This window comes from Heterodontus francisci, chromosome 11 (assembly GCF_036365525.1).
Source record: "Heterodontus francisci isolate sHetFra1 chromosome 11, sHetFra1.hap1, whole genome shotgun sequence".
Classification (NCBI taxonomy): Eukaryota; Metazoa; Chordata; class Chondrichthyes; order Heterodontiformes; family Heterodontidae; genus Heterodontus; species Heterodontus francisci.
In genome coordinates, this window is record NC_090381.1 from 88,339,874 (window position 1) to 88,363,868 (window position 23,995).

The 23,995-nt window shown below is 44.0% G+C and overlaps 1 protein-coding gene across 6 annotated transcripts in view; it reads left to right on the top strand.

Moving 5' to 3' along the window:
- sphkap (SPHK1 interactor, AKAP domain containing) overlaps nucleotides 1–22,515 on the top strand; it is a 377,209-nt gene extending 354,694 nt beyond the window's left edge. For 5 of the 6 annotated variants that reach the window (XM_068042423.1, XM_068042428.1, XM_068042429.1 and 2 more), the window contains exon 12: nucleotides 20,907–22,515. In XM_068042423.1, the coding sequence (XP_067898524.1) occupies nucleotides 20,907–21,053 (147 nt within the window). In that variant the 3' untranslated portion in view covers nucleotides 21,054–22,515. The remainder of the gene's footprint in view (nucleotides 1–20,906) is intronic. The other variant, XM_068042424.1, reaches the window with a different exon arrangement.
- Nucleotides 22,516–23,995: the final 1,480 nt, after the last annotated feature.

Consider the following 23,995-nt stretch of genomic DNA (forward strand, 5'->3'; position numbering starts at 1 on the left):
ATGGAGGCAGCAACACAGCAGGGAGCCCCTCATGGCCACCCCAGCGTTAATGGTTGAAACAGAGAGAGTAACCCCTCCTACTGTAGTGATGACATGGTAATAATTTCACATGAGCAGTAGGCTTGGAAGGAGCTAGAAGCACCATTAGAAGTGCTAGATAGAGATCCTAATGGAGAGTGTAAATAGAATGTAAATGTAAATAAAGAGTTGATTTTTAGCTAGGCAGAGACTCCGAGATCTTTGTGAAGAACCCTATAACTTCGCTACCAACAATGAACAATATCGTGACAGCGATATACAACATGAGTAATGTTTAAATATGGGTTCACAATCTTTCAGACCCACCTCCATTCCCATCCCATGGCTGCTAATTGACCGCCCAACCTGAAAATCAGGGCCTGTGACTGTTACCCCCCCAGGGCAGGATCTGGACCCAGAAACAGTCCTGATGTCCATTTCCTGACCCTGGAAGGAAAATCAGGCCCTCTGCCTCCAATTTGTGAATCTCTTCATTAAAATACACTTATTTACAATTCTCCACTCCCTCTACTATTGTGTTCCCAGCAACCATCCAAATCTGTACCTGAAATCTATGCAAATCAGCTAACCTAAGTAAAGAGGTTGTGAATGGCACACTGCCAGCTGAAACTATTTAAAACCTGCCAGTAACCAAGGACAAAACATTGGACTTAATTACGAATCTGTCTGTGATCGTGTGAATGATCTCCGCCAACATTTGGGACCATTCCCTGTGTGTCTATTATTCATGTGCACAATCAGGAAATTGAAGGCCAAGCCTTATAGCAGTTACAGTTAGATAATGAAGTATATTGAGGAAATGCTAATTAAATCTTTAAGAAGCTCTAGCAGCTGATAAATAATTTCTTGCAGTTCACATTATCTGTATTGTCTGGATCGGGGTTCTCAGCTTCTGAGGTCACCCTCCTGTGTTATATACATATAGGAACATAGGACATAGGAACATAGGAGCAGGAGTAGGCCATTCAGCCCATCAAGCCTGCCCCATCATTCAATATGATCATGACTGATCATCCACTTCAATGCCTTTTTCCCACACTATCCCCATATTCCCTTATGTCATTTATATTTAGAAATCTGTTAATCTCTGCTTTAAACATATTCAATGACTGACCTTCCACAGCCCTCTGGGGTAGAGAATTCCAAAGATTCACAACCCTCTGAGTAAAGAAATCTTTCCTCATCTTTGTCCTAAGTGGCTTCCCCCTTATTTTGAAATTGTGTCCCCCGGTTCTAGACTCCCCAACCAGGGGAAACATCTTACCAGATTCTGCCCTGTTTATTCCTTTAAGTATTTTGTAGGTTTCAATGAGATCACCTTTTTCATTTTTCAAAACTCTAGAGAATACAGGCCCAATTTCCCCAATCTCTCTTCATAGGACAGTCCCGCCAACCTGGGAACAAGTCTGGTGAATCTCTTTTGCACTCCCTCTATGGCAATAATAATCTTCCTAAGGTAAGGGGACCAAAACTGCACACAGCACTCCATGTGTGGTCTAACCAAGGTTCTATACAATTGAATAATAAAAGCAAAATACTGCGGATGCTGGAAATCTGAAATAAAAACAAGAAATGCTGGAACCACTCAGCAGGTCTGGCAGCATCTGTGGAAAGAGAAGCAGAGTTAACGTTTCGGGTCACTGATGTATCTGGTGCCTGGACCCCTCACTGTCTCCGGTGCTCGGTCCCCTCACTGTTTCAGGTGCCTGGAGCCCTCACTCCCTCTGGTGCCTGGAGCCCTCATTGTCTCCATTGCCCGGAGGCTTTGCTGTCTCCAGTACCCAGAGCTGTTACTACCTCCGGTGCCCAGAGCCCTCACTGCCTCCGGTGCCCGGACCCCTTGCTGCCTCTGGTGCCTGGAGCCCTCACTATCTTGGGTGCCCAGAGCCTCATTGCCTCCAGTGCCAGGAGCCCTCACTCTCTCCAATAGAATAGAATCAAAGAATAGCACAGCACAAAATGAGAACATTCAGCCCATCGAGCCTGTGCTGGCTCTTTTGAAGAACAATATAGTTCGTCCCACTTCCCAACTTTATCCCCACATCCCTGCAATTTTTTCTCCTTCAAGTATTTATACAATTCTCTTTTGAAAGCTACTTTTAAATCGATTTTGACCATCCTATCAGGCATTATGAAGCTACCTGTCACCCATCACCAGCTGAGCTGCAGATCCCCATACCTGTCCTTTCGACATCACAATTCGAACAACCTCACAGCTCCAGGGCATCACCAACATTCCTCGCCTCCCTCCAGCACAACAGCGGGACTGGAACAACTACACACCCTTGTTCTTGCTTCAGTTTCCCCTCTTTCAGTTCCAAAGAAGGGTCACTGACCCGAAATGTTAACTCTGCTTCTCTTTCCACAGATGCTGCCAGATCTTCTGAGTATTTCCAGCATTTCTTGTTTTTATCCCCTCTTTCTATGTTTGAATAAATTGTTAGTCTTTTTCTTGGAGACTGATTTTGCAGTCTGTGCCTGCCACTTCCCCCTACATAATTCTGACTGTTAATAGCAACACCAGTGCCAAGATGTTCTACTTGTAGAATTAACAGGGCGCCCATAGCTTCCAGTTTTCTTTGCTTTTCTGACTGTTTTTAGGTCCTGCTTTTGCCTGATTTTTGTCTTCAGAGGGATTGATTCTACAGGCTTTTCTCCTCACCTGCTTTCCTCTTTCTGTAGCTTCCTGCTGCCTCTGACGGGTGCCTAAATAGTTCCCACTCAAATGTTTCATTCTGCTATAAGGTCTGCTTTGCAGTTTCAATACCGGAAGCCCTCTCTCTATTAAAATTTCTATCCCCCCTTCGCACTGATAATTCAAACGGAACAGTTGGCTCACACCATGCAGAAGCATGTGGTTGGGGGAGGGGGCAGAATGCTTGGAGAGAGCGGTAATAAATCAAACATAACACAGTCATAAAATAATCCTTTATTATTGGATCTAAACAGTGCAAAATGTATTCAAAATATTGCTGGCAGTTTAGTTTTAACGTTGAACTTGGTAAGTGAATTGTTGGCTCGTGAGAGAGGACACATGACTGACATTGTGCTGACTGTGATGACTGCCAATCGGTCAGAAAGAGCTGAGCTGGTTTGGGGGCTACATTGATGGTGTTGGGAGAACCCACAGGGTGACAGTGGCAGACCCCTTGAAATCTTCTCGCGGACCCTTAGTGGGCCATGGACCCCCAGTTGAGAACCTCTGATCTAGATTATCTGCAGTGATGGAGGGGAGATTTACCTGAGTAAGCAGTACTGACAAGGAGCTTTGCTTTGCTTTGCCTTGCTTTGCCAATGTTGCATATCAGCAGATTGGTGTGCTGATGAAATCTTCCATTAAGCACAGATTGTATATTGAAGTGGAGGAGGCATCACAGATCAAATCAAAATACAGGAATTATAGGTTATTTCCATCCTATAAGAGCTTCCAACAATGAAAAAATCCCTGGACTGTGAAGGGATGTTGGAAGTACCTGAAATAGAATTGTCCACATGCTGGAAATCATTTCACTGTGTCAATATCTCTTCAGTGTCATGCTGAAAGTGATTATGGCCAGAGAAGACTTAGAAATTGGAGCCATGGTATCAAGGATTGTAACTAAGAAAGAAACAATTTGCTTTTATATATTCTTCCACATCCTCAGGATGTTCTAAAGCATTTTTCCCTGCATTACTTTTGTTATGTAACAAAATGGGGCAGCAACTTTGTACACAACAAAATCCCACAAACAGCGAATGAAATGAATGATTGTTTGACTGGATTTTTTTTTTGAGGAAGGTATGCTCAGACACTACACAAACTCCCTATACCTTTTCAACTAGTCCAATGGGATCTTTTTTATCCACCTTAATAGGTGGATGGGGCTTACGTTAACATCTCATCCAAAAGGCAGAACCTTCAAAAATGTGGCAGTCTCTCAATACAGCAGTTAAATGTCAACCTAGACGACTCTGTTTCCTGGCCAGCCTTTATTGTGGCATTCAACTCAACCATTCCCTACCTTTTACTCCTTTTTAGGATTTGTTCCTTCCAGTCAATATTTTTTGGCACATGAGACATTCTAGAATTCCGAGATCTGTGTGTGTTTGTATGTGTGTGTGTGTGAGAGAGTGTGTCGTTGGATTTTATGGGCCCCCCTGAGGGGGGTTGGAGGAAAGGAGCCCATAGAATCACAACGGGAAGTGTGAGGCAGAGGGCTTGTAGCCTCCCCATCGTCAAGCGATTTTGCCGGGCACGGGATAGGCTGACAGCGGCCTTCCTGGCCAGGGGCCAATTGAGGCCCTTAAGTAGCCTATTAACAGCCACTTAAGGGCCTCTTGCCCTGGCCACTGGGATTCAACCAACGAAGGGGGATGCCTCCGCCATATGGGGAGAGTGCCTGGTAATACAAAGTGCCCTCCCTGAGAGCTTTGGGGGGATCCCTCCTCCATGGGCAATCTGTTGGCCTAGGAGGACCACTAGTAGCAAAACCTCCACCTCCATGGACACCCCTCCGCCTGCACCTCACACCCACCGTCCCACACCTCCCCCACGCCCCCTTGCTGGGGCTTTCCAGACTGGCCTTGGCAACCCTACCTCACTTACCTGGGGTGCAGGGCTGCAGCGCTGGGCCTAGGTCCAAAGCCTCTGCAGTACCCTCAGTGGCTACCACCCCTGGAAGTACTGCCGGTACTGCTGAGCTGCCAGCCCTGTGATTGGCCAGCAGCTCCTGGAGGCGGGGTCCCCATCTTTAAAGAGATGGAGATCCCGGCACCGGACACGTCGGTTCTGGAGCAAAGCAGGATCACACCGGGCTGGTGGTGGGGGCTCGAAGAGGCTGAAGTGTGGTTCCCCCTGCCTTTTTGGCCCGGCCCCAGGAGCTTCACTGGCAACACAAAACCCAGCGCTGTGTGTGTGTGTGTTGGAAACCATTAGTTTTGTACTAAATCTTGGGTACTGCTTTCTCAACATGTTGAACAAGTTCCACCAATGATCGAGTATGTACAACAAGGCAGGAGAAAGATTTCTATTTATATAGACTCCAGAGACTTGAGCATAAACTCTAGGCTGATATTCCCATCACAATATTGAGGGGGTGCTGTACTTTCAGATGAGGCAGTAAACCGAGGCCCCATATGCCCTTTCGCATGGTTGTAAAAAATCCCACAGCAGCATTTGGGGTAGGAATGGATCTGGGCCGAATAAATTGGAATCAAAGATTGGCAGGAAAAATGGTAGCTGAACAATGGGCTACCTTCAAAGAAGAGATAGTTCAGGCACAGTCCAGGTATATTCCCTCGAAGGGGAAAGGTAGGGAAAACAAATCCAGAGCTCCCTGGATGACAAAAGAGATAGAGATTAAGATGAAGAAGAGAAAGTGTGCTTATGGCAGATCTCAGGTGGATAATACAATGGAGAACCAGGCTGAATATAAAAGGTTCAGAGGGGAAGTGGAAAGACAAATCAGGGAAGCAAAGAGGGAGAATGAAAAGAGACTGGCAGCTAACATAAAAGGGAATCCCAAAGTCTTCTATAAGTCATATAAATTGGAAAAAAATTGGTAAAAAGAGGAGTAGGGCCAGTTCGGGAGCAAAAAAAGGGATTTACACATGGAGGCAGGGGGAATAGTTGAGGTGCTAAATGAATACTTTACATTTGTATTTACTAAAGAAGAAGATGCTACCCAGGCCATGGTGAAAGATGAAGTAATTAATACAACAGAAGGATTTTAAGTTGTTAACGAGGAATTATCTAAAGTTGATAAGGCACCAGAACCGGATGAGATGCATCCAGGGATACTGAGGGAAATGAGAGTGGAAACTGTGGAAGCACTGGCCATAATTTTCCAGTCTTCCTGGACTCGGGGGTGGTGCCAGAGGACTGGAGAATTGCAAATGTTACACCTTTGCTCAGAAAAGGATGTGAAGATAAGCCCAGAAACTACAGGCCAGTCAGTTTAACTTTGGTGGTGGGGCAACTACTAGAAACAATAATTTGGGGAAAGATTAAGAGGCACATGGACAAATGTGTGTTAATTAAGGAAAGCCAGCATGGATGTGTCAAGGGAAAATCATGTTTAACTGACATGCTGGAGTTTTTTGAAGAGGTAGCAGAGAGGGTTGATGAGGGCAATGCTATTGATGTGGTGTACATGGACTTCCAGAAGGCATTTGATTCAGTGCTGTACAACAGACTTGTGAGCAAAGTTATAGCCCAAAGAATAAAAAGGACGGTAGCAACATGGATACAAAACAGAGAGTTGTGATTGACAAGATTGTAAATGCTGGTCCCTTTAATTAAACAGGACTCATTTCAGTGTTAATAGAGAGCAGGTGTTGCTCATTATAGTTTTGTATTTAAGGGCTGGGTCTTTGGCCAGTTGGAGCTTTGCCTCTGGACAAAGAGTTCGTACAGAAGGAAAGAGTGGGAACTGATGTTTGGACTGAACTATGAATTGCCAATATAAACAGTTGTGGGTCAGAGGCTGTCATTTGCTTCCTGATTTTGGCTACTGGACATCTACCTGTTTAACAGTGATTAATGGATGTTCCTCAGGCTGGATGAAAGTTTGTAGTGGAGTTTCCCCAGGGGTCAGTGTTGGGACCCTTGCTCTTCCTGATACATAGTAATGAACTAGACCTTGGTGTGCAGGGCACAATTTCAAAATTTGCAGATGATACAAAACTTGGAAGTATTGTGAACTGTGAGGAGGATAGTGTAGAACTTCAAAAGGACATAGTTGGTGGAATGAGTGGACAAATAGCAGATGAAGTTCAATACAGAGAAATGTGAAGTGATTCATTTTGGTAGGAAGAACATGGAGAGACAATGTAACATAAAGGATACAACTCTAAAGGGGGTGCAGGAGTGGGGGCACCTGGGTGTATATGTGCATAAAGGTGGCAGGAAGGGTTGAGAGTGCAGTTAATAAAGCATACAGTATACTGGACTTTATTAATAGGAGCATAGAGTACAAGAGCAAGGAGATTATGTCGAACTTGTGTAAGACACAAGGTCGGCCTCAGCTGGAGTATTGCGTCCAGTTCTGGTCACCACATTCAAGGAAAGAAGTACTTTTATATCACCAAATTGGGAAGGACAAATGCAGGTTAATTAAAGAAAGCCAGCATTGATTTATTAAGGGAAAATCATGTTTAACTAACTTGTAGTTTTTTGAGGAGGCAACGGAGAGGGTTGATGAGGGCAATGCTGTTGATGTGGTGTACATGGACTTTCAAAAGGCATTTGATACAGTGCCATGCAACAGACTTGTGAGTAAATTTATAGCTCATGGAATAAAATGGACAGTAGCAACATGGATACGAAATTAGCTGACTGACAGAAAACAAAGAGTAGTGGTTAATGGATGTTTTTCAGGCTGGAGGAGATTTGTAATGGAGTTCCCCAGGGGTCAGTGTTGGGACCCTTGCTTTTCCTGATATATATTAAGCACCTAGACCTTGGTGTACAGGGCACAATTTCAAAGTTTGCAGATGATATGAAACTTGGAAGCATTGTGAACTGAGGAGGAGGATAGTGTAGGACTTCAAAAGGACGTGGACAAGTCGGTGGAATGGGCAGACAGGTGGCAGATGATGTTCAATGCAGAGAAATGTTAAGTGATTCATTTTGGTAGGAAGTACATGGAGAGACAATGTAGAATAAAGGATACAGTTCTAAAGGGGGTGCAGGAGCAGAGGGAGCTAGGTGTATGTGTGCATAAGTCATTGAAGATGGCAGGACAGGTTGAGAGTGGTTAATAAAGCATACAGTATCCTGGGCTTTATTAATAGAGGCATAGAGTACAAGAGTGAGGAAGTTATGTTGAACTTGATTAAGACACTAATTTGGCCTCAGCTGGAGCATGGCATTCAATTTTGAACACTGCACTTTAGGGAAGATGTAGAAGCATTGGAGCGAGTACAGGAAAGATTCATGAGAATGGTTCAGGGATGAGGAACTTCAGTTATGAAGATAGATTGGAAAAGTTGGGACTCTTTTCCTAGGAGAAGAGAAGGCTAATAGGTGATTTGATAGAGATATTCAAAATCATGAGGGGTCCAGACAAAGTGGATCAGGAAAAACTAGTCCCACTCGTGAAAGGATCAAGAACAAGAGGGCAGATATTTAAAGTAATTGTCAAAAGAAGTAAAAGTGACATGAGGAAAAACTTTTCATGCAGCGAGTGGTTAAGGTCTGGAATGTGCTGCCTAAGTGTGGTGGAGGCAGATTCAATCGATGAATTCAAAAGGAAATTAGACTGTTATCTGAGAATGTGCAGGGTTACGGAAAGAAGGCGGGGAATGGCACTAAATGAATTGCTCATTCAGAGAGAATCAGTTCAGACACGCTGGCCTGAATGGCCTCCTTCTGCGCTCTAATAATTCTGTGATTTCAAAGAGGAGTAGGTGAATTCTCCCCAGTGTCCCGGCCAATATCAAACAACATCACTAAAACAGATTATCTAGTCATTATCACATTGCTGTTTGTGGGATCTTGCGTGCATAAGGTGGCTGCCACTTTTCTGACATTACAGCAGTGACAAAGCCTCAAAAGTAGCTCATTGTGATTTGGGACCTCCTGGAGTCATGAAGGATGCTATATAAATGCAGGTCTTTCTCTTGATGGCACCTTTCATGACCTTTGGATGGCCCAAAGCATTTTACAACCAAGAAGTACTTTTCAACTATGGTAATGCAGGAAACGGAACTGCCTTTTTCCGCACAGCAAACCGGAAGAGCACAAGGAGAGTTAGAGGGCCTGGGTTAGGATAGTGTTTCTGTTCTTGATCAATTATCAATGACTGGAAAGCCTTCTTATGCAGTTCCTCGCGATCGAGGATGACTTGCTTCCACTCTGGTTCGATGGGCTCTGAGATGGCTGATAAGTCCAATACACCATCTGCAGCCTCTGCCACAAGAGGGATAGGTGGTGCTTGAAGGGTCAGGTAGATGAGTAGTTTGGAGGTTTGTGCGCTCCCTCTGATGCCTCAACTTCGCCTCTGCATGTTCCCTCGAGGTGTATGATGCCTTCCTGAATGAGCTTTCTCCATCTAGGACAGTCGTGAACCAGGGACTCCCACGCATCGAGGGGGATGTTTGATCTCTTCAGAGATGCTTTGAGGATATCTGTAAAGCGTTTCATCTGTCCTCCTGGGAGTCTCTTGCCGCAACCAAGTTCTGAGTAGAACAGCTGCTTTGGAAGTCTGAAATCAAGCATATGAACGACATGCCCCACCCAGCAGAGCTGGTTTTGAGTGATTAGCACCCTGATGCTGCGCAGGTTGGCTTGGGAGAGGATGCTGCTATTGGACCATCATTCTTGCCACTGGATTTGGAGGATCTTGAGGATGCACCCCCAGTGGTACTGTTCCAGTGCTTTAAGTGCCTGCTGTAGATTGTCCAAGCCTGCAAAGCATATAGGAGTGGAGGGATCACTGCTGCCCGGTAAACCATGGTCTTAGTCTCGGGTTTGAGATCCTGATCTTCAGTTACTCTCTTCCTCAGTCAGGCGAAGGCTGAGCTGGCACATTGGAGGTAATGATGAGCCTCGTCATCTATGGCTGCCTTCGCTGAGAGAAGGCTCCCAAGATATGGTAAAATGGTCCATATTTTCCAGGATCTCACCATTGACAGGGGGAGGTGTTGTGCTGTGTGAGCCAGTTGGAAGAGGACCTTCATTTTCTGAGTGTTTAGTGAAAGACCCATTATCACATATGCTTCGGAGAAGGACTCGACCATGATCTGGAGCTCAGCTTCAGAATGAGCACACACGCAGGCATCGTCTGCATACTGATGCTCGATGACTGAGGTCGGTTGGTTTTGGAATGAAGGCAGCATAGGATGAACAGTTTCCCGTCTGTTTTGTAGATTATCTCCTCACCTGTGGTTTGTTGGAGGTGAGGTGTAGCGCTGCAGCGAGGAAAATGCAGAAGAGGGTTGGTGCAATGACACAACCTTGCTTGACCCTGGTCTTGACTGAAATAGGGTCTGTGGTGGTTCCATTGGTGAGAATCACGGCTTGCATGTCATCGTAGAGCAGACGAAGGATGGTGACAAACCTCTGAAGACAGCCAAATTTGAGTAGGATGCTGCATAAACTTTTGCGGTTGAAAGATCTCTTGTGAGGTCAATAAAAGCCATGTATAGCTGTTGGCATTGTTCCCTACATTTTTCTTGAATTTGCAGTGCAGTGAAGATCATGTCTGTGGTGCCTCTCAATGGGCGAAAGCTGCCGTGTGACTCTGGAAGGAGCTCTTCAGCCACTGGGAGGAGGCGATTGAGGAGGATCCTTGCAATGATCTTCCCTGTGACAGGCAGCAGAGAAATTCCTCTTTAGTTGCCGCAATCGGTCTTGTCTCCCTTCTTGAAAACAGTCACGATTTCAGCGTCCCTGAAGTCACCCGACAAGCATTCCTCATCCCAAATGAGGGATATGAGGTTGTGCAGTCGTGCCAGGAGTGTGTATCTGCCATGCTTCAGGATTTTAGCAAGGATTCCATCCACTCCAGAGCCCTTGTTGTTCTTCAACTGTTGAATGGTTTTCTCGGCCTCGCTCCGGACTGGGGTAGCACCGAGACTGAGCTGGACAGGGTTTTGAGGGATGGAGTCGAGGACATTCAAAATCATCAACAAGCGACTGTTACAAGGACAGAAGTTCCAGGATTTTGACCCAGCAACAATGAAGGGACGGCCAATATATTTCAAGTTAGGACAGTGTGTGCTTTGAAGGAGAACTTGGAAATGGTGATGTTCCCGTGAACCAGCTTCCCCCGTTCTTCTAGGTGGTAGAGGCTACAGGTTTGGGAGGTGCTGTTGAGGACCCTTAGCATCTTGTAGATGGTATGCACTGCAGCCATAGTGCATTGGTGGTGGAGGGAGTGGATGTTTAAACCTATTTATTACTATTTTTATAAGACTTTCTGTTACCTGTCCTCTTAATGCTTCAGACAACTGATAAAAGAATTGGTTTACATTACACCAGTGCTGTCAACAATGGCCAGCCTGCGTGTCTCTCAGGTGTAAATAACTGATATTGTAAATCCATAAAAATGTGAGACTCGAGCTTGCCTGTCCACAAAGCTAAAGTGCGGAGTTGGTTTTGCTTCATCATCTCCCCACCGTTCCTTCATGTTGACATTAAATAGAACCAGATGGCATTATCCAGTCGATCGCAGTGTGACTTGCACTGTACGCGATAGCAAAAGCAGGAGGATGCTGCACTCTTGTTTAGATTGGAGCAGTTTTAACATGTGTAGAAACAGCTTAAATATAGCCTTGAGACTGGGGCATTTTGTGCAGGTATGTGAAATTACACAAAGCTCCTTTTTGGTCGAAAGGGACCTCACCTGCACTAAAACTATACTTATTTCCGTTTTATTAAATTGAGGGGAAAATGCAACAGCATAATTCTTTTCCAACTGAACTGTAAACCTCTGACTCAGGCTATTGACTGGTTAGTTTTCTGGGGAGACAATGATGCAGTGGTGATGTCACTGAACTATTAATCCAGAGGCCCAGGCCCTGGGGACACAGCTTCATGGCAGCTGGTGGAATTTAAATTCAATTAGTTAATAAATTCAATTAATTAATTAAAAATATCTGGATTTGAAAGTCAGTCTCAGTAATGGTGCCCTGAAACTATCACTGACTGTCGTAAAAATCCTCCTTTTAGGGAAGGAAATCTGCCATCCTTACCTGATCTGGCCACATGTGACTACAGACCCACAGCAATGTGGTTGACTCTTAACTGCCCTCTGAAATGGCCGAGCAAGCCATTCAGTTGTCAAGGGCAATTAGCAAAAGAATTTTTAAAAATTGCTCTGGTTGAGAAGAGACTGTGTATCCTAAGGGGAGAGGGATAGAAGAGAGAAAATCTGACCCTCAAGTGATGCAGACAGCCATAGAAGCACAGAGGAGACCATTCAGCCCATCGTACCTGTGCTGGATCTTTGACAGAGCTAAAATAGGATGGGTGGCAAGGAGTGCTGTGCTCATTGTCTTTCCACCCTGGCTGCTAATTTATCAACAGCAGGGAGGTGGCAGGCGGCGTGCCCGCCCTAGACCAATTGACCCCTTAAGTGGCCAATTAATGGCTGCTTAAGGGCCTTTCCCACTGCTATTGGTATTTTACCAACAGTAGAGGGCACTTCAGCACTGGAGGAGGCCACTTAGTAATTCGTGGCAGCCTCCTTGCAGGCTGTCAGAGGGTGGAAGGGGCCTCCTGATCGGGCACCCTGTGCTCCATGGAGCGTTCCCCCCCAGCAGCACAGGCCTCCCCTGCTGAAACAGTCCCCCTGTCCTACACTCTGACTCCCCCTTCACCAGGACCTAGCCGACTGTCCCTGTTGAGGTCCCACACACATACCTCCATTCCAGGTCCTCCTCTGATGTTGCTGATCCTGGGTGGCTGCAGTCCCAGCAGTGACCACTGCTCCCGGTGGCGCTGCTGGGACTGAAGAGCTGCCGGCCCTTTGATTGGCTGGCAGCTCTTGGAGGTGGGACTTCTTGCCTCCGAGTCGCAGAAATCCTGACTGCAGCTAATTAAGGGCCTGAGCCACACAAAATAGCAGCATAGCTTCCAGGCTGGCTGGAGTCAGGTTGTCCCTCTGCTTTCCAGAACTTCGGACCGTGGCAGCTGAAGACATGACTGTCAATGATGGGGAAAAGGAAATCAGGAATGCACAAGAGGCTAGAATTGGAGGAACATGGAGATCTCGGAGTGTTGTAGGGCTGGTTGAGGTTACAGAGATAAGGAAAGAGTGAGGCAATGGAGGGACTTATAAACAAGAACATGACTTTTAAATTTAAGCCTTTATTGGATCGGGTGGCAAAGTGAGTCAGCCAGCAGAGGGGTGTTGTTGCTTAATTTGAGAAATCCACTACCCCTTGATGCCTTGCTATTCCATTTGCTTCAGATGCCCCTACTGAGGCTTACTGAATGACAGAGAAAGGAAACCCATTGTTCCAACTGCTAACAGGGAGAGAACTCTGCAGGCCCACTTTTAACAGAGATCCAATGGCAGCTCCTGGCACCTGTGAAAATGTCTTTGTTGGAACACCAGATACTGAGGTTTTTATAGTGAAGGAATGCAGTTGGAAGTGAAGATTATTCTGAGTCTGCCATTGAAAAATGTCTTTTTGGCATTTCTTCATGGACAAAGATTTTGGGAAGGTTGCAGTCATCGGTTGCAGGCCCGCTGGTGGCTAGTCAGGACTACCCGTTACCGGCAGGTTCTCCCACAGCGGGTACAAGTGAAGGTGTAGTCGCTGCTGGGGGCAATTGGATCTGTCCTTCTCCTTTTCTCTTTCATGCTGGTTCTTGGCTCAGTCTCAAATGTGTCTGTAGCCCTCCTGATGTAGCATCTCCAGACATCATGATCTATGGCCTGCACTTCCCACTAGCAATAGTCGATGTGGCACACAGAGAGGGACTTCTTCAGGGAATCCTTGAAACGTTTGTATGGGGCCCCTCTGTTTCTTTTACCCATGGTCAGCTCTCCACTCAACATGATCTTGGGCAGGCGACTGTCGTCCATCTGGGCAGCATGACCCAGGAGAGCACAGTCATTGGCGAAAAGAAGTTCACAGATGAGTTTTTCATGTGTCTTTATGTGAGCCTGAAGACGCCTGAAATTGAAAAGGCCTCCATCAGTCTGGAAGCGCACACAAACTCCCTCCTTAAGGCCTTCCATTGCCTGCTGCAGCATCCTGCTGAAAACGATGTTGAATAGGGTCGGGGCCAGCACACATCCCTGCTTCACACCATTGGAGATACGGAAGGGACTTGAGAAGTCGCTGTTTTGCTTAACTTGTCTGTACTGATTTTCATGAAACTGCTTCACCATGGCCAGGAACCTGGGTGGGCATCCCAGTTTTTCAAGGATTTTCCAAAGTCCATCTCCAGTGTCGAATGCTTTGGTGAAGTCTACGAAAATGAGGTACAGGCTTTTGTTTTGCTCATGACACTTTTCTTGTAATTGTCTGAGTGCAGATACCATGTTTGTGGTGCCTCTGTTTGCTCTGAAACCACACTGGCTCTCTGGGAGGTTTCCATCCGCAATGGTAGGCACAAACCTGTTCAGAAGTATTCTAGCCAGGATCTCCCCACCAATAGAAAGGAGGGTGATCCCAGGGTGGTTGGAGCAGTCTGATTTTTCTCCTTTGTTTTTGTACAAGGTGATAACAGCATCACGAAGATCCCATAGAATCCTGCCCTGTTCCCAGCAGGCCGTGAAAAACTCATGGAGCTTGGTATATAGGGCAGGGCCACCATGCTTCAAGGCTTCGGGTGGAATTCCATCGATTCCGGGGGCTTTGTTGTTCTTCATCTGGTTGATGGCGGTCACAGTTTCCTGCAGAGTTGGGCTGTCATCCTTCTTTGACAGGCTGTTGTTGGATGTGATTGATGGCAATATCATGCACTGTGCACTTGGCACTGAAGAGAGTTCAGATAGAGAGAGTACCCTCATCTACACCCAGCTCGCACTGCTGGCTCCAAGCGCCACACCCCAGTACACCGTCTCAGCTGACGGGTGAAACATAGTGAGGGGAGAAATGATGAACATGACACCACCTGGGCAGATGTCTTTCTTGATAAAGGTAATGGCCAGGCTGGAAGGATTCCAAGCGGCTCAAGTGACCATCATGTTCTGGACCAAAGGCGTACCACACCATATTGCGTGGGCTACGATTGTTGGTATACCATCTATGGATAAAATAGCAAGGGCAGGAGGGTCCCTTCGAGCCTTAGTCAGCAACCCATCTAGGAGAGGAAAACTCAGAATCTAAGTCTAGGCTTGGAGACCTCGCTACTGCCGTCCCAGTTCATGAAGCCACGAAAGATGAGCTCCAGGCTTAAAGGTGAGGTCAGGCAGCGCAAACTGTACTCCATCTTAAAGCACCACTGCACAGGCAGGAAGGAAATCCACCCCAACTATAATTCAACTAGTGAGCCCTGTAGCAACAGGAAAGGGGCAAAAACGGCAGGTGCAAGATGGCACTGGCAGCCACAGTTCCAATCCTGCATGCAGGCGGCTCAGGATATTGTTCGTTTTGATGAGGACCTAGAGACGACATCATCACCCGGTAGCACCCTGAGCGACCAAGCAGCCTTTTTGAAGGACCGCACTGCTTGCTCCGAAATTAGAGAGGGGCCTAGAAAAGGTGGCCTAAACAAATAAAAGCAAAATAGTGCAGATGCTGGAAATCTGAAATAAAAACAAGAAATGCTGGAAATACTCAGCAGGTCTGGCAGCATCTGTGCAGAAAGAAGCAGAGTTAACGTTTCAGGTCCGTGACCCTTCATCAGAACTGGCAGAGGCTGGAAATGCAATAGGTTTTAAGCAAATAAAGCGGGGATGGGGCAAGAGATAAATAAAGAGGTGTTGATGGGACAAGGTCACCGAGAATAACTGACCAGAAGGTCATGGAACAAAGGCAAACGGTATGTTAATGGTGTGCTGAAAGACAAAATGTTAGTACAGAGAGGGTGTTAATTGACAGAAAAATAGAACAACCTGGCCCAAAGCACAAACATGACAAAAAAAGCAGTGGGTAGGCAGATAGTAAAAAAAAAAGAATGACGAAACAAACTGAAATAAAATAAACAAATGAAAAAGAAAAAAGAAAAAAAAGCTGAAAATTCCTCCATTACCCCGAACACCTCATCCCCTTCCCACGGCACCTTCCCAGGCAATCATAGGAGGTGTAATACCTGCCTATTCACCTCCTCTCTCCTCACTATCCAAGGCCCCAAACACTCCTTTCAGGTGAAGCAGCAATTTACTTGTACTTTTTTCAATTTAGTATACTGTATTCGCTGCTCACAATGTGGTCTCCTCTACACTGGGGAGACCAAACGCAGATTGGGTGACCGCTTTGCGGAACACCTCCACTCAGTCCGAAAGCATAACCTCGAGCTTCCGGTTGCTGTTCATTTTAACACACATCCCTGCTCTCATGCCCACATATCTGTTCTGGGCTTGCTGCAATGTTCCAGTGAACATCAACACAAGCTTGAGAAACAGCATCTCATTTATCGATTAGGCATGCTACAGTCTGCCAGACTGAACATTGAGTTCAATAATTTCACAGCATGACAGGACCCCCTTTTTATTTTCAGCTATTTTTTATTTTTCATTTGTTTATTTTATTTCATGTTGTTTCATCAATCATTTTTTACCTTGTGCCTACCCAGTGCTTTTTTTTGTCATGTTTGTGCTTTGGGCCAGGTTGTTCTATTTTTCTGTTAATTAACACCCTCTCTGCACTAACGCTTTGTCTTTCACCACTCCATTAACATACCGCTTGCCTTTGCTCCATGACTTTCTGGTCAGTTATTCTCTGTGACCTTGTCCTATCAACACCTCTTTGGTTATCTGTTGCCTCACCCCTGCTTTATTTGCTTAAAACCTATTACATTTCCAGCCTCTACCAGTTCTGATGAAGGGTCACTGACCTGAAACGTTAACTCTGCTTCTCTCTCCACAGATGCTGCCAGGCCTGCTGAGTATTTCCAGCATTTCTTGTTTTTATAACTTTACAGACTAGACTGGAACATTCTGATCTCACTGCTGATTCCACTCCAGAAGTACTCTGGAAACACATCAAAGCTGCAGTACTGGATACTTCCAACGAGGTCATCGGACATAGCACCAAGAAGAATAAGGACTGGTTTGATGAAAATGACAAGGAAATTCAAGTTCTGCTAAAAATAAAAAGGTCAGCTCATCAGGCTCACCTGGCTCAGTCGGCCAGCCAAGAGAAAAAGATAGCCTATTGTCAAGCATGCAGCACCCTTCAATGCAAACTGAGGAACATCCAAAATGACTGGTGGATCGCACTTGCAGAAAAAACTCAACTATACGCCGAAGCTGGCGATATAAGAAGTTTTTATGAAGAACTAAAATCTGTCTATTGGACCAGCATATATCAAACCCAAAACCCCCTGAGGTGCGCTGATGGCAAGATCCTACACATCGACAAGGAGTTAGTCCTGGATCGCTGGTCGGAGCACTTTGAATAATGTAGCAGTGTTTCAATTTACATGTTTAGGTGTCCATTGATGCTGACTGAATTTGCAATTACTGAATATGATGTAAACCATTATCTTTCCTCTGTCATTATTTCATTCTACTCCACAGGGTTCCCTAATTTTTTTCCTTTTTCCTGAAGGTTCATGTAGGCCTTTCTGTGGACTCCGATGCTTTTGCTATTTAAATCAGTTTTCTGTATACTGGCATCTAGACCTTTAGCCCCAGTCTTTAGCCCCAAAAACTAAGGCATACCATATTGCAAAGACCTGTGGCAGGCTGTAAGATTGGGAGACATTTAAAAATCAACAAAGGGTTACTAAAAAAGTAATAAAAAGAGCAAAGGTAAATTATGAAAGAAAACCAGTGCAAAATATAAAAACGGATAGCAAAAGCTTCTATAAGTAGCTCAAGTGAATGTTGGTCCCTTGGAGGATGAGACTGGGGAGTTAATAAAGGGGAATACAGAAATGGCAGAGACACTAAATCAGTATTTTGCTTCAGTTTTCATGCTGGAGGACACTAGTACCATCCCAATAGTAACAGGTAATGCAGAGGTTATAGAAAGGGAGGAACTTGGAACAATCATCATCACTAGGGAAAAAGCACTGAGCAAACTATTCGGATTGAAGGCAGACAAGTCCCCAGGGCCTGATGGCTACATCCTAGGGTCTTAAAGGAAGTGGCAATGGAGATAGTGGATCCATTGGTTATAAAATTTAAAAATGGGGCGGCACAGTGGTTAGCACCGCAGCCTCACAGCTCCAGGGACCCGGGTTCGATTCTGGGTACCGCCTGTGCGGAGTTTGCAAGTTCTTCCTGTGACCGCGTGGGTTTTCGCCGGGTGCTCCGGTTTCCTCCCACAGCCAAAGACTTGCAGGTGATAGGTAAATTGGCCATTGTAAATTGTCCCTAGTGTAGGTAGGTGGTAGGGAATATGGGATTATTGCAGGGTTAGTGTAAATGGGTGGTTGTTGGTCAGCACAGACTCGGCGGGCTGAAGGGCCTGTTTCAGAGCTGTATCTCTAAATAACAAATAAAATTTAAAAAAATTCCTCAAATGCGGGAAAGGTTCCAGTGGATTGGAAAAAAGCTAATATAACGTCCTTATTCAAAAAGGGAGGGAGGCAGAAAGTAGGAAACTATAGGCCAGTTAGTTTAGCATCTGTTGTTGGGAAATTGTTAGAATCCATTGTAAAGGAAGTAATAACAGGACATTTAGAAATTTAGCAATTTATTAGCTTGGATAGAGGATTGACTAACCAACAGAAAACAGATAGTCGGGATAAATGGGTCTTTTTCTGGTTGGCAAGATGTAACTAGTGGGGCGCCACAGGGTTTGGTCCTCGGGCCCAAACTATTTGCAATCTATATTAATGACTTGGATGCTGGGATAGAAGGTACTATAGCCAAGTTTGCAGATGACACTAAAATAGGTGGGATTGTAAGTTGCAAGAAAGAAATAGGAAATTTACAAATGGATATGGATAGGTTAGGTGAATGGACCAAAATTTGGCAGATGGAGTTTAACGTGGATCTGTGTGAGGTTATCGATTTTGGTCGGAAGAATAGAAAGGCAAATTATTATCTAAATTGAGAGAAACTTCAGAGTGCTTCGGTGCAGAGGGATCTGGGTGTCCTCGTGCATGAATCGCAGAAAACTAGTATGCAGGTACAGCAGGTAATAAGGAAGGCAGATGGAATTTTGGCATTTATTGCTAAAGGAATAGAGTATAAAAGTAGGAAAGTGTTTCTGCAACTGTACAAGGCATTAGTGAGACCGCACCTGGAGAATTGGAGATTGTGGGGCAGTCCAGAACGAGAGGTCATAGTTTTAGGATAAGGGATAGCAGATTTAAAACAGAGATGAGGAGAAATTACTTCTCTCAAAGGGTCATGAGTCTGTGGAATTCACTACCCCAGAGTGCGGTGGAATGCCGGGACATTGAGTAAATTTAAGGAAGAGATAGATAGATTTTTAATTAGTAATAGGTTGAAGGGTTATGGAGAACGGGCAGGAAAGTGGAGTTGAGGCCGAGATGAGATCAGCCATGATCGTATTGAATGGCGGAGCAGGCTCGAGGGGCTGAATTGCCTACTCCCGCTCCTAGTTCTTATGTTCTTATGTCTTGCTTACATCTATGAGACCCAGTTTACGGGAACATAGCTTTTAATGGTATAAATGCCAGGAGACAGCTACCAGAATCTAGATAAAGAGGCCAATATGGTGAGGCACAATAGCACAGCTTTCAACAGCTCCCAGTATTTTGCCCAAGTGGCCATTCTTAATCTGTGAGTTTAAGAACAACTTGCATTTATACAGAGCCTTTCCATAGCAAAATGTTTACAGGAGCGTTATCGGACTAAAATTGACACTAAGTGGAAGAAGGAAACGTTAGGACAGGTGGCCTAACGCTTGGTCAAAGAGATTGGTTTTAAGCAGTGGCTTAAAGCAGGAGAGAGATAAAAAGGCTAAGGGAGGAAATTCCAAAGCTTGGAGCCTAGGCAGTTGAACGCACAGCTGCCAATGGTGGCACAAAGTGGTGGATGCACCAGAGGCCAGAATTGAAGGAATGCAGAGATCTAGGAGGGTTGTAGGGCTGGAGGTGGTTACAGAGATAGGGAGGAGAGTGGCCATGGAGGGATTTGAAAACAAGGATGACAATTTTGAAATTGAGGCACTGCCAGACTGGGAGCCAATGTGGGTCAGCGAGCATATGATTGACTGGGATGTGACCTTACTGGTGATAGACACCCATGTTAGTAAAGAGAAAAATCTAACATATTTTGAGTCTTTAATGACCTCACAATGTCCCAAGTCACTTCATGGTACTTTTTAAGCATAGTCACTATTTAATGTGGGAATCGCAGCAGCCAACTTTTGCATAGAAAGCTCCCATAAGCAGCAATGTGATAATGACAAGATCATCTGTATTTCATTATGTTGGTTGAGGAGTAAATGTTGGTCCAGGACACGAGGGAAAACTCCCCTGCCTTTACCTTAAGGCAGTCATACCTTTTCTGAATAACATTTTGTTAAGGAACCAATTGTGATGTTTCCCATACAACAGTGTTATCATTTCCACCTAAATCCAGTCACCTGTCTACAGACAGCAGTCTTGCTGTATAATAGAGTATCTGGGAATTCAACTGAACAGCAACTGATTCTTGGCTTTGTTCTCCTTCGGGGATTGTGAGCTCTTTGCTTGTTTGGTTCAAAATTAATATCATGCAACCATCTCCTGTTGTACCTCGTCACTGACTGGGAGCTCAAGTTATTGGTTAAGAGTATGCAAGCACCCAAGACCTTCCCATACAGTTTGCTAATGCTCCATGGCTTTGGTCAGGAGTTCTAAACCTTCTGCACCACTTAAATGTGGTGCAGTCATTGACCAGCCTTCCTTTTTAATTAAAGGTCAAAGAAAAATAATTCTCAATTCCTGAAACAAAGTGAAAACCAGAAGAGCGACCTTGATTTAGATTTGTTTGCAGAAAGGTTATAGAGGTTAAGGAGTTTTGCTACTTTGTATGGCTACATAACAGCAGTGACTATGCTTAAAACAAAACAAAAAATTGGCTATATAGAGCTTTGGAACACCCTGAGATTGTGAAACCACTATAAATACAATTTTCTTTTCCTTGATAGTAAATTATGTAACTATGCAGATGAAAAAACATTAAAGCTACTGGGAGTTTAGAAAGAAGAAATAAAATTATGACATCCTAAAGATTATTGTAATGAAATTGCTGGTAAACTGTGTAGAAATAATGTATACCATTTTCTTTTACTTTGCAGCAATTTGTGTCAAGGCAAAGTACTGTTGTGCAATAACTGATTTCTTTGTTTGGATTCAGTTTTTAGATGTTGTCCACTCTGCTCACCAGCAAGCCTGGAAACTCAAAGATCTGTTCCTTGCAATCCTGCAGTATTGTAAATTACAGGAGGAGGGAGGAAGCCTTCCGCCAAGAAGTCTGTTTGACTGGCTCCTTGAATTTGGCTAAAGATTCAATTGGGAATTTTGACTATGTAGGTAAAAAGGCATAATAGTCAATTTGAAACCATTTTGACATTTGGAATTGGTTTGTATGACTATTTTAAAGCCAGTTTGTGTTCTTCTTGAAGTGACTAATCATACATCATGTACACATGGGCAAACCAAGTGGTACTGTACACAACACGTGAAAGCTATCAATTGTATATGTGTCAATCAGGAGCAAGTTGATGTAGCTATCTATGATTATACATGGATAAAAATGCTCTTTCATTGCCAAAGCAGCTCCACCATTATAATGGGCATAAAATGTACTCATTTTGCAGTATACATGTATAAGAGCTGACACTGATGAAAACAAGCCACATAGTGCAAAGTTGAATAAGTTGTTATCTTTTATCTGATGTGTACTGTACATGTTGAGAAGTTGACACTGACATACACAAGCCATATAGTATCAGACAGCAACAAACTGTCAGCTTTTATCAAGTGTGTACTGTACATGTATATTTGTGTGGCATGTATTTAGAGCAGATTTGGATAGTGTTTTGAAAAAATATTTTTGCAATCATCTTATTAAAACTGTATAATGTATGTACAGTGATCATGTATGTCTATACAGCCAACTTTTAAGTTAGTGTATAGATCTAGACAACCACAATTGCAACAATGATTTTAATGTTCTGAGGCTGCTTACTCTGTTGAAAAGGATATACGATATTAGGTCAAACATTAAAATGTAACACCAAAAAATGCTGCCTATCCAAACCAAAATCTTTGCAAAATGCTGTCAATCACAATTATAACTCTGCTACAATTTCCAGCCGGCTCCGTTACAGGGGCAGTATTGTCTGGCAACACAAACAAATAAATGGGAATCAATCCAGTTGCAAACTACACACTGTGATTAATACATCTACATTCCAGAGGTCTATCCTTATTGTTGGAAAAAACATTCAGTCACATGTTTAAAACTGTCCAGTATGACATTGGAGACGAAAATAACGCAAGATTTTGACATTGACAGGGTTGGAGGAGAAATAGAATAATTTACCTTGTGCAGTTTCTATTTGGCCCAATTATTTGTGAATTTTCAAACCAATACAGTTCCTTTAAAACGTTTAAAAAGCACAAATCTAGGATATCAGAGGGAAATTTGGGACAAGCGACGAGTAAGGCTAAAATCTACAGTGTTTCATTAAAATCAAATATTCGGGGTCAAAAAGAATGTGGATTCTGTACAAGAAATATGAGTTCATTTGTAGTACTTCATATTAGTTATTTTGCCATATGTAGTCATTAAACTTTTCTTAAAATTTGTTTACAGTACCATATCAAAACCGTGAAAAAAAACAGAACATGTGCACTTCAAACTTCCTCTGGAATCTTGTTTAGGATTTAGTGCTTTACTGTCCTGATTACTGTAAGCACTTCGCATGACACACATCCATCTTCTTCATGTTCTTCTATGAAACTAGATTCATTGTTAATGTAACTTACAATAAATATTGATTAAAAGTCTCAGGACTGGTTTTTGTTCCTCTGAATTCGAGAACTCTTTCTCCTCTCCTCCTTTTGTCTTTATGTTGAAAACATTTGAATTATTGTTAACTATGTTAGGGGAAGGCAGAACTTTACTAACTCATCTTTATACTAAAATTTTGGTATCTGGCATGTATGTTGAGTTTAGCATTAGCATTAACACCATCACCATCAAGCTGTCAGTCAGCTTCCCTCCTCATTTGTCTGGGCATTTAAATCTCTGGGATTGAAATTCCATGGCACTTCCACCTGGTTGCGGCCATTTTCAGGAGTTTCTGATTTAACATGCAAGAAGCAGAACTTCCGTCCACCTGTTACAAGGCAAGTCAATGGCTGAGGTGGGACCAGAGGCAGGAAATCCCCTGTCCTGTTCCACAATAACCAGCTGGTAAATTTCCATCAGAAGTGACATATGCACCTGCTTGCCTCATGCTGATGTAGTGCCCTTCTATTGGCCCTGTAAACTTGGGCAGGATTGGTGCTGGATTCTTTACCCCTTAGTGGCCCTGACCCTTCTTCCTTTCTTTGACTGTCCTTCTGCATGTGTGTAAGAAATACTTACATTTAGGTAGTGCCTTTCATGACCTCAGAATATTTCAAAGCACTTTACAGTCAATGAAGTACTTTTGAAGTATAATCAGTGTTGTAATGTATAAATGGAGCAGCCAATCTTTGCATAGCAAGCTCCCACAAACAGCAATGTCATAATGACCAAATAATTTTTTTGTATATTGAAAGGTAAATATTTGCCAGACTACCCAAGATAACTCCCCTGCTCTTCTTTGCAATAGTGATATGGGATCTTTATACCCACTTGACAGGGATGATGGGCCTCGATATGACCTCTCATCTAAACACCACCACCTCTGGCAGTGCAGCACTCCCACAGTACTGCATTAGAGTGTCAACCTGGATTTTTGTGTTGAATTTTCTGGAGTGGGACTTCAACCCACAACCTTCTGATTCAAAGGCAAGAGTGCTACCAACTGAGCCATGGCTGTTTCTTAAACGTGTGTAAAAGAATCAAGTGAATTAGTATGTGTAATAGAGAAGAAAATTTAGACTACTAATATAAACATTGCAGTTAATTGTACACTTGATTAGGACCAGTATTCACTGCAAGTGGGCAATAAAGTTTTTGGTGGAGCCTAACCTGAAAAAATATAGGGACACGGATATTAAGGAGGAGCCTCAAATCACTCTTTTGCTTACTGACCCAAATCAGACACACTTCAGTAAAAGAAATCACAAGAAGTGACTGCTTAACATTCTCTCTTGTAGAGGTAATGACCCGTTTTGTGCGATGTAAAAAAGTATTGCAAACAAAGTATAAGCAACAGCTCCTTTGTAACAGATGAAGTTAATGTACCTCCTTTTAAGATTCCTTCCCTGCACAAGTATGACTAATTT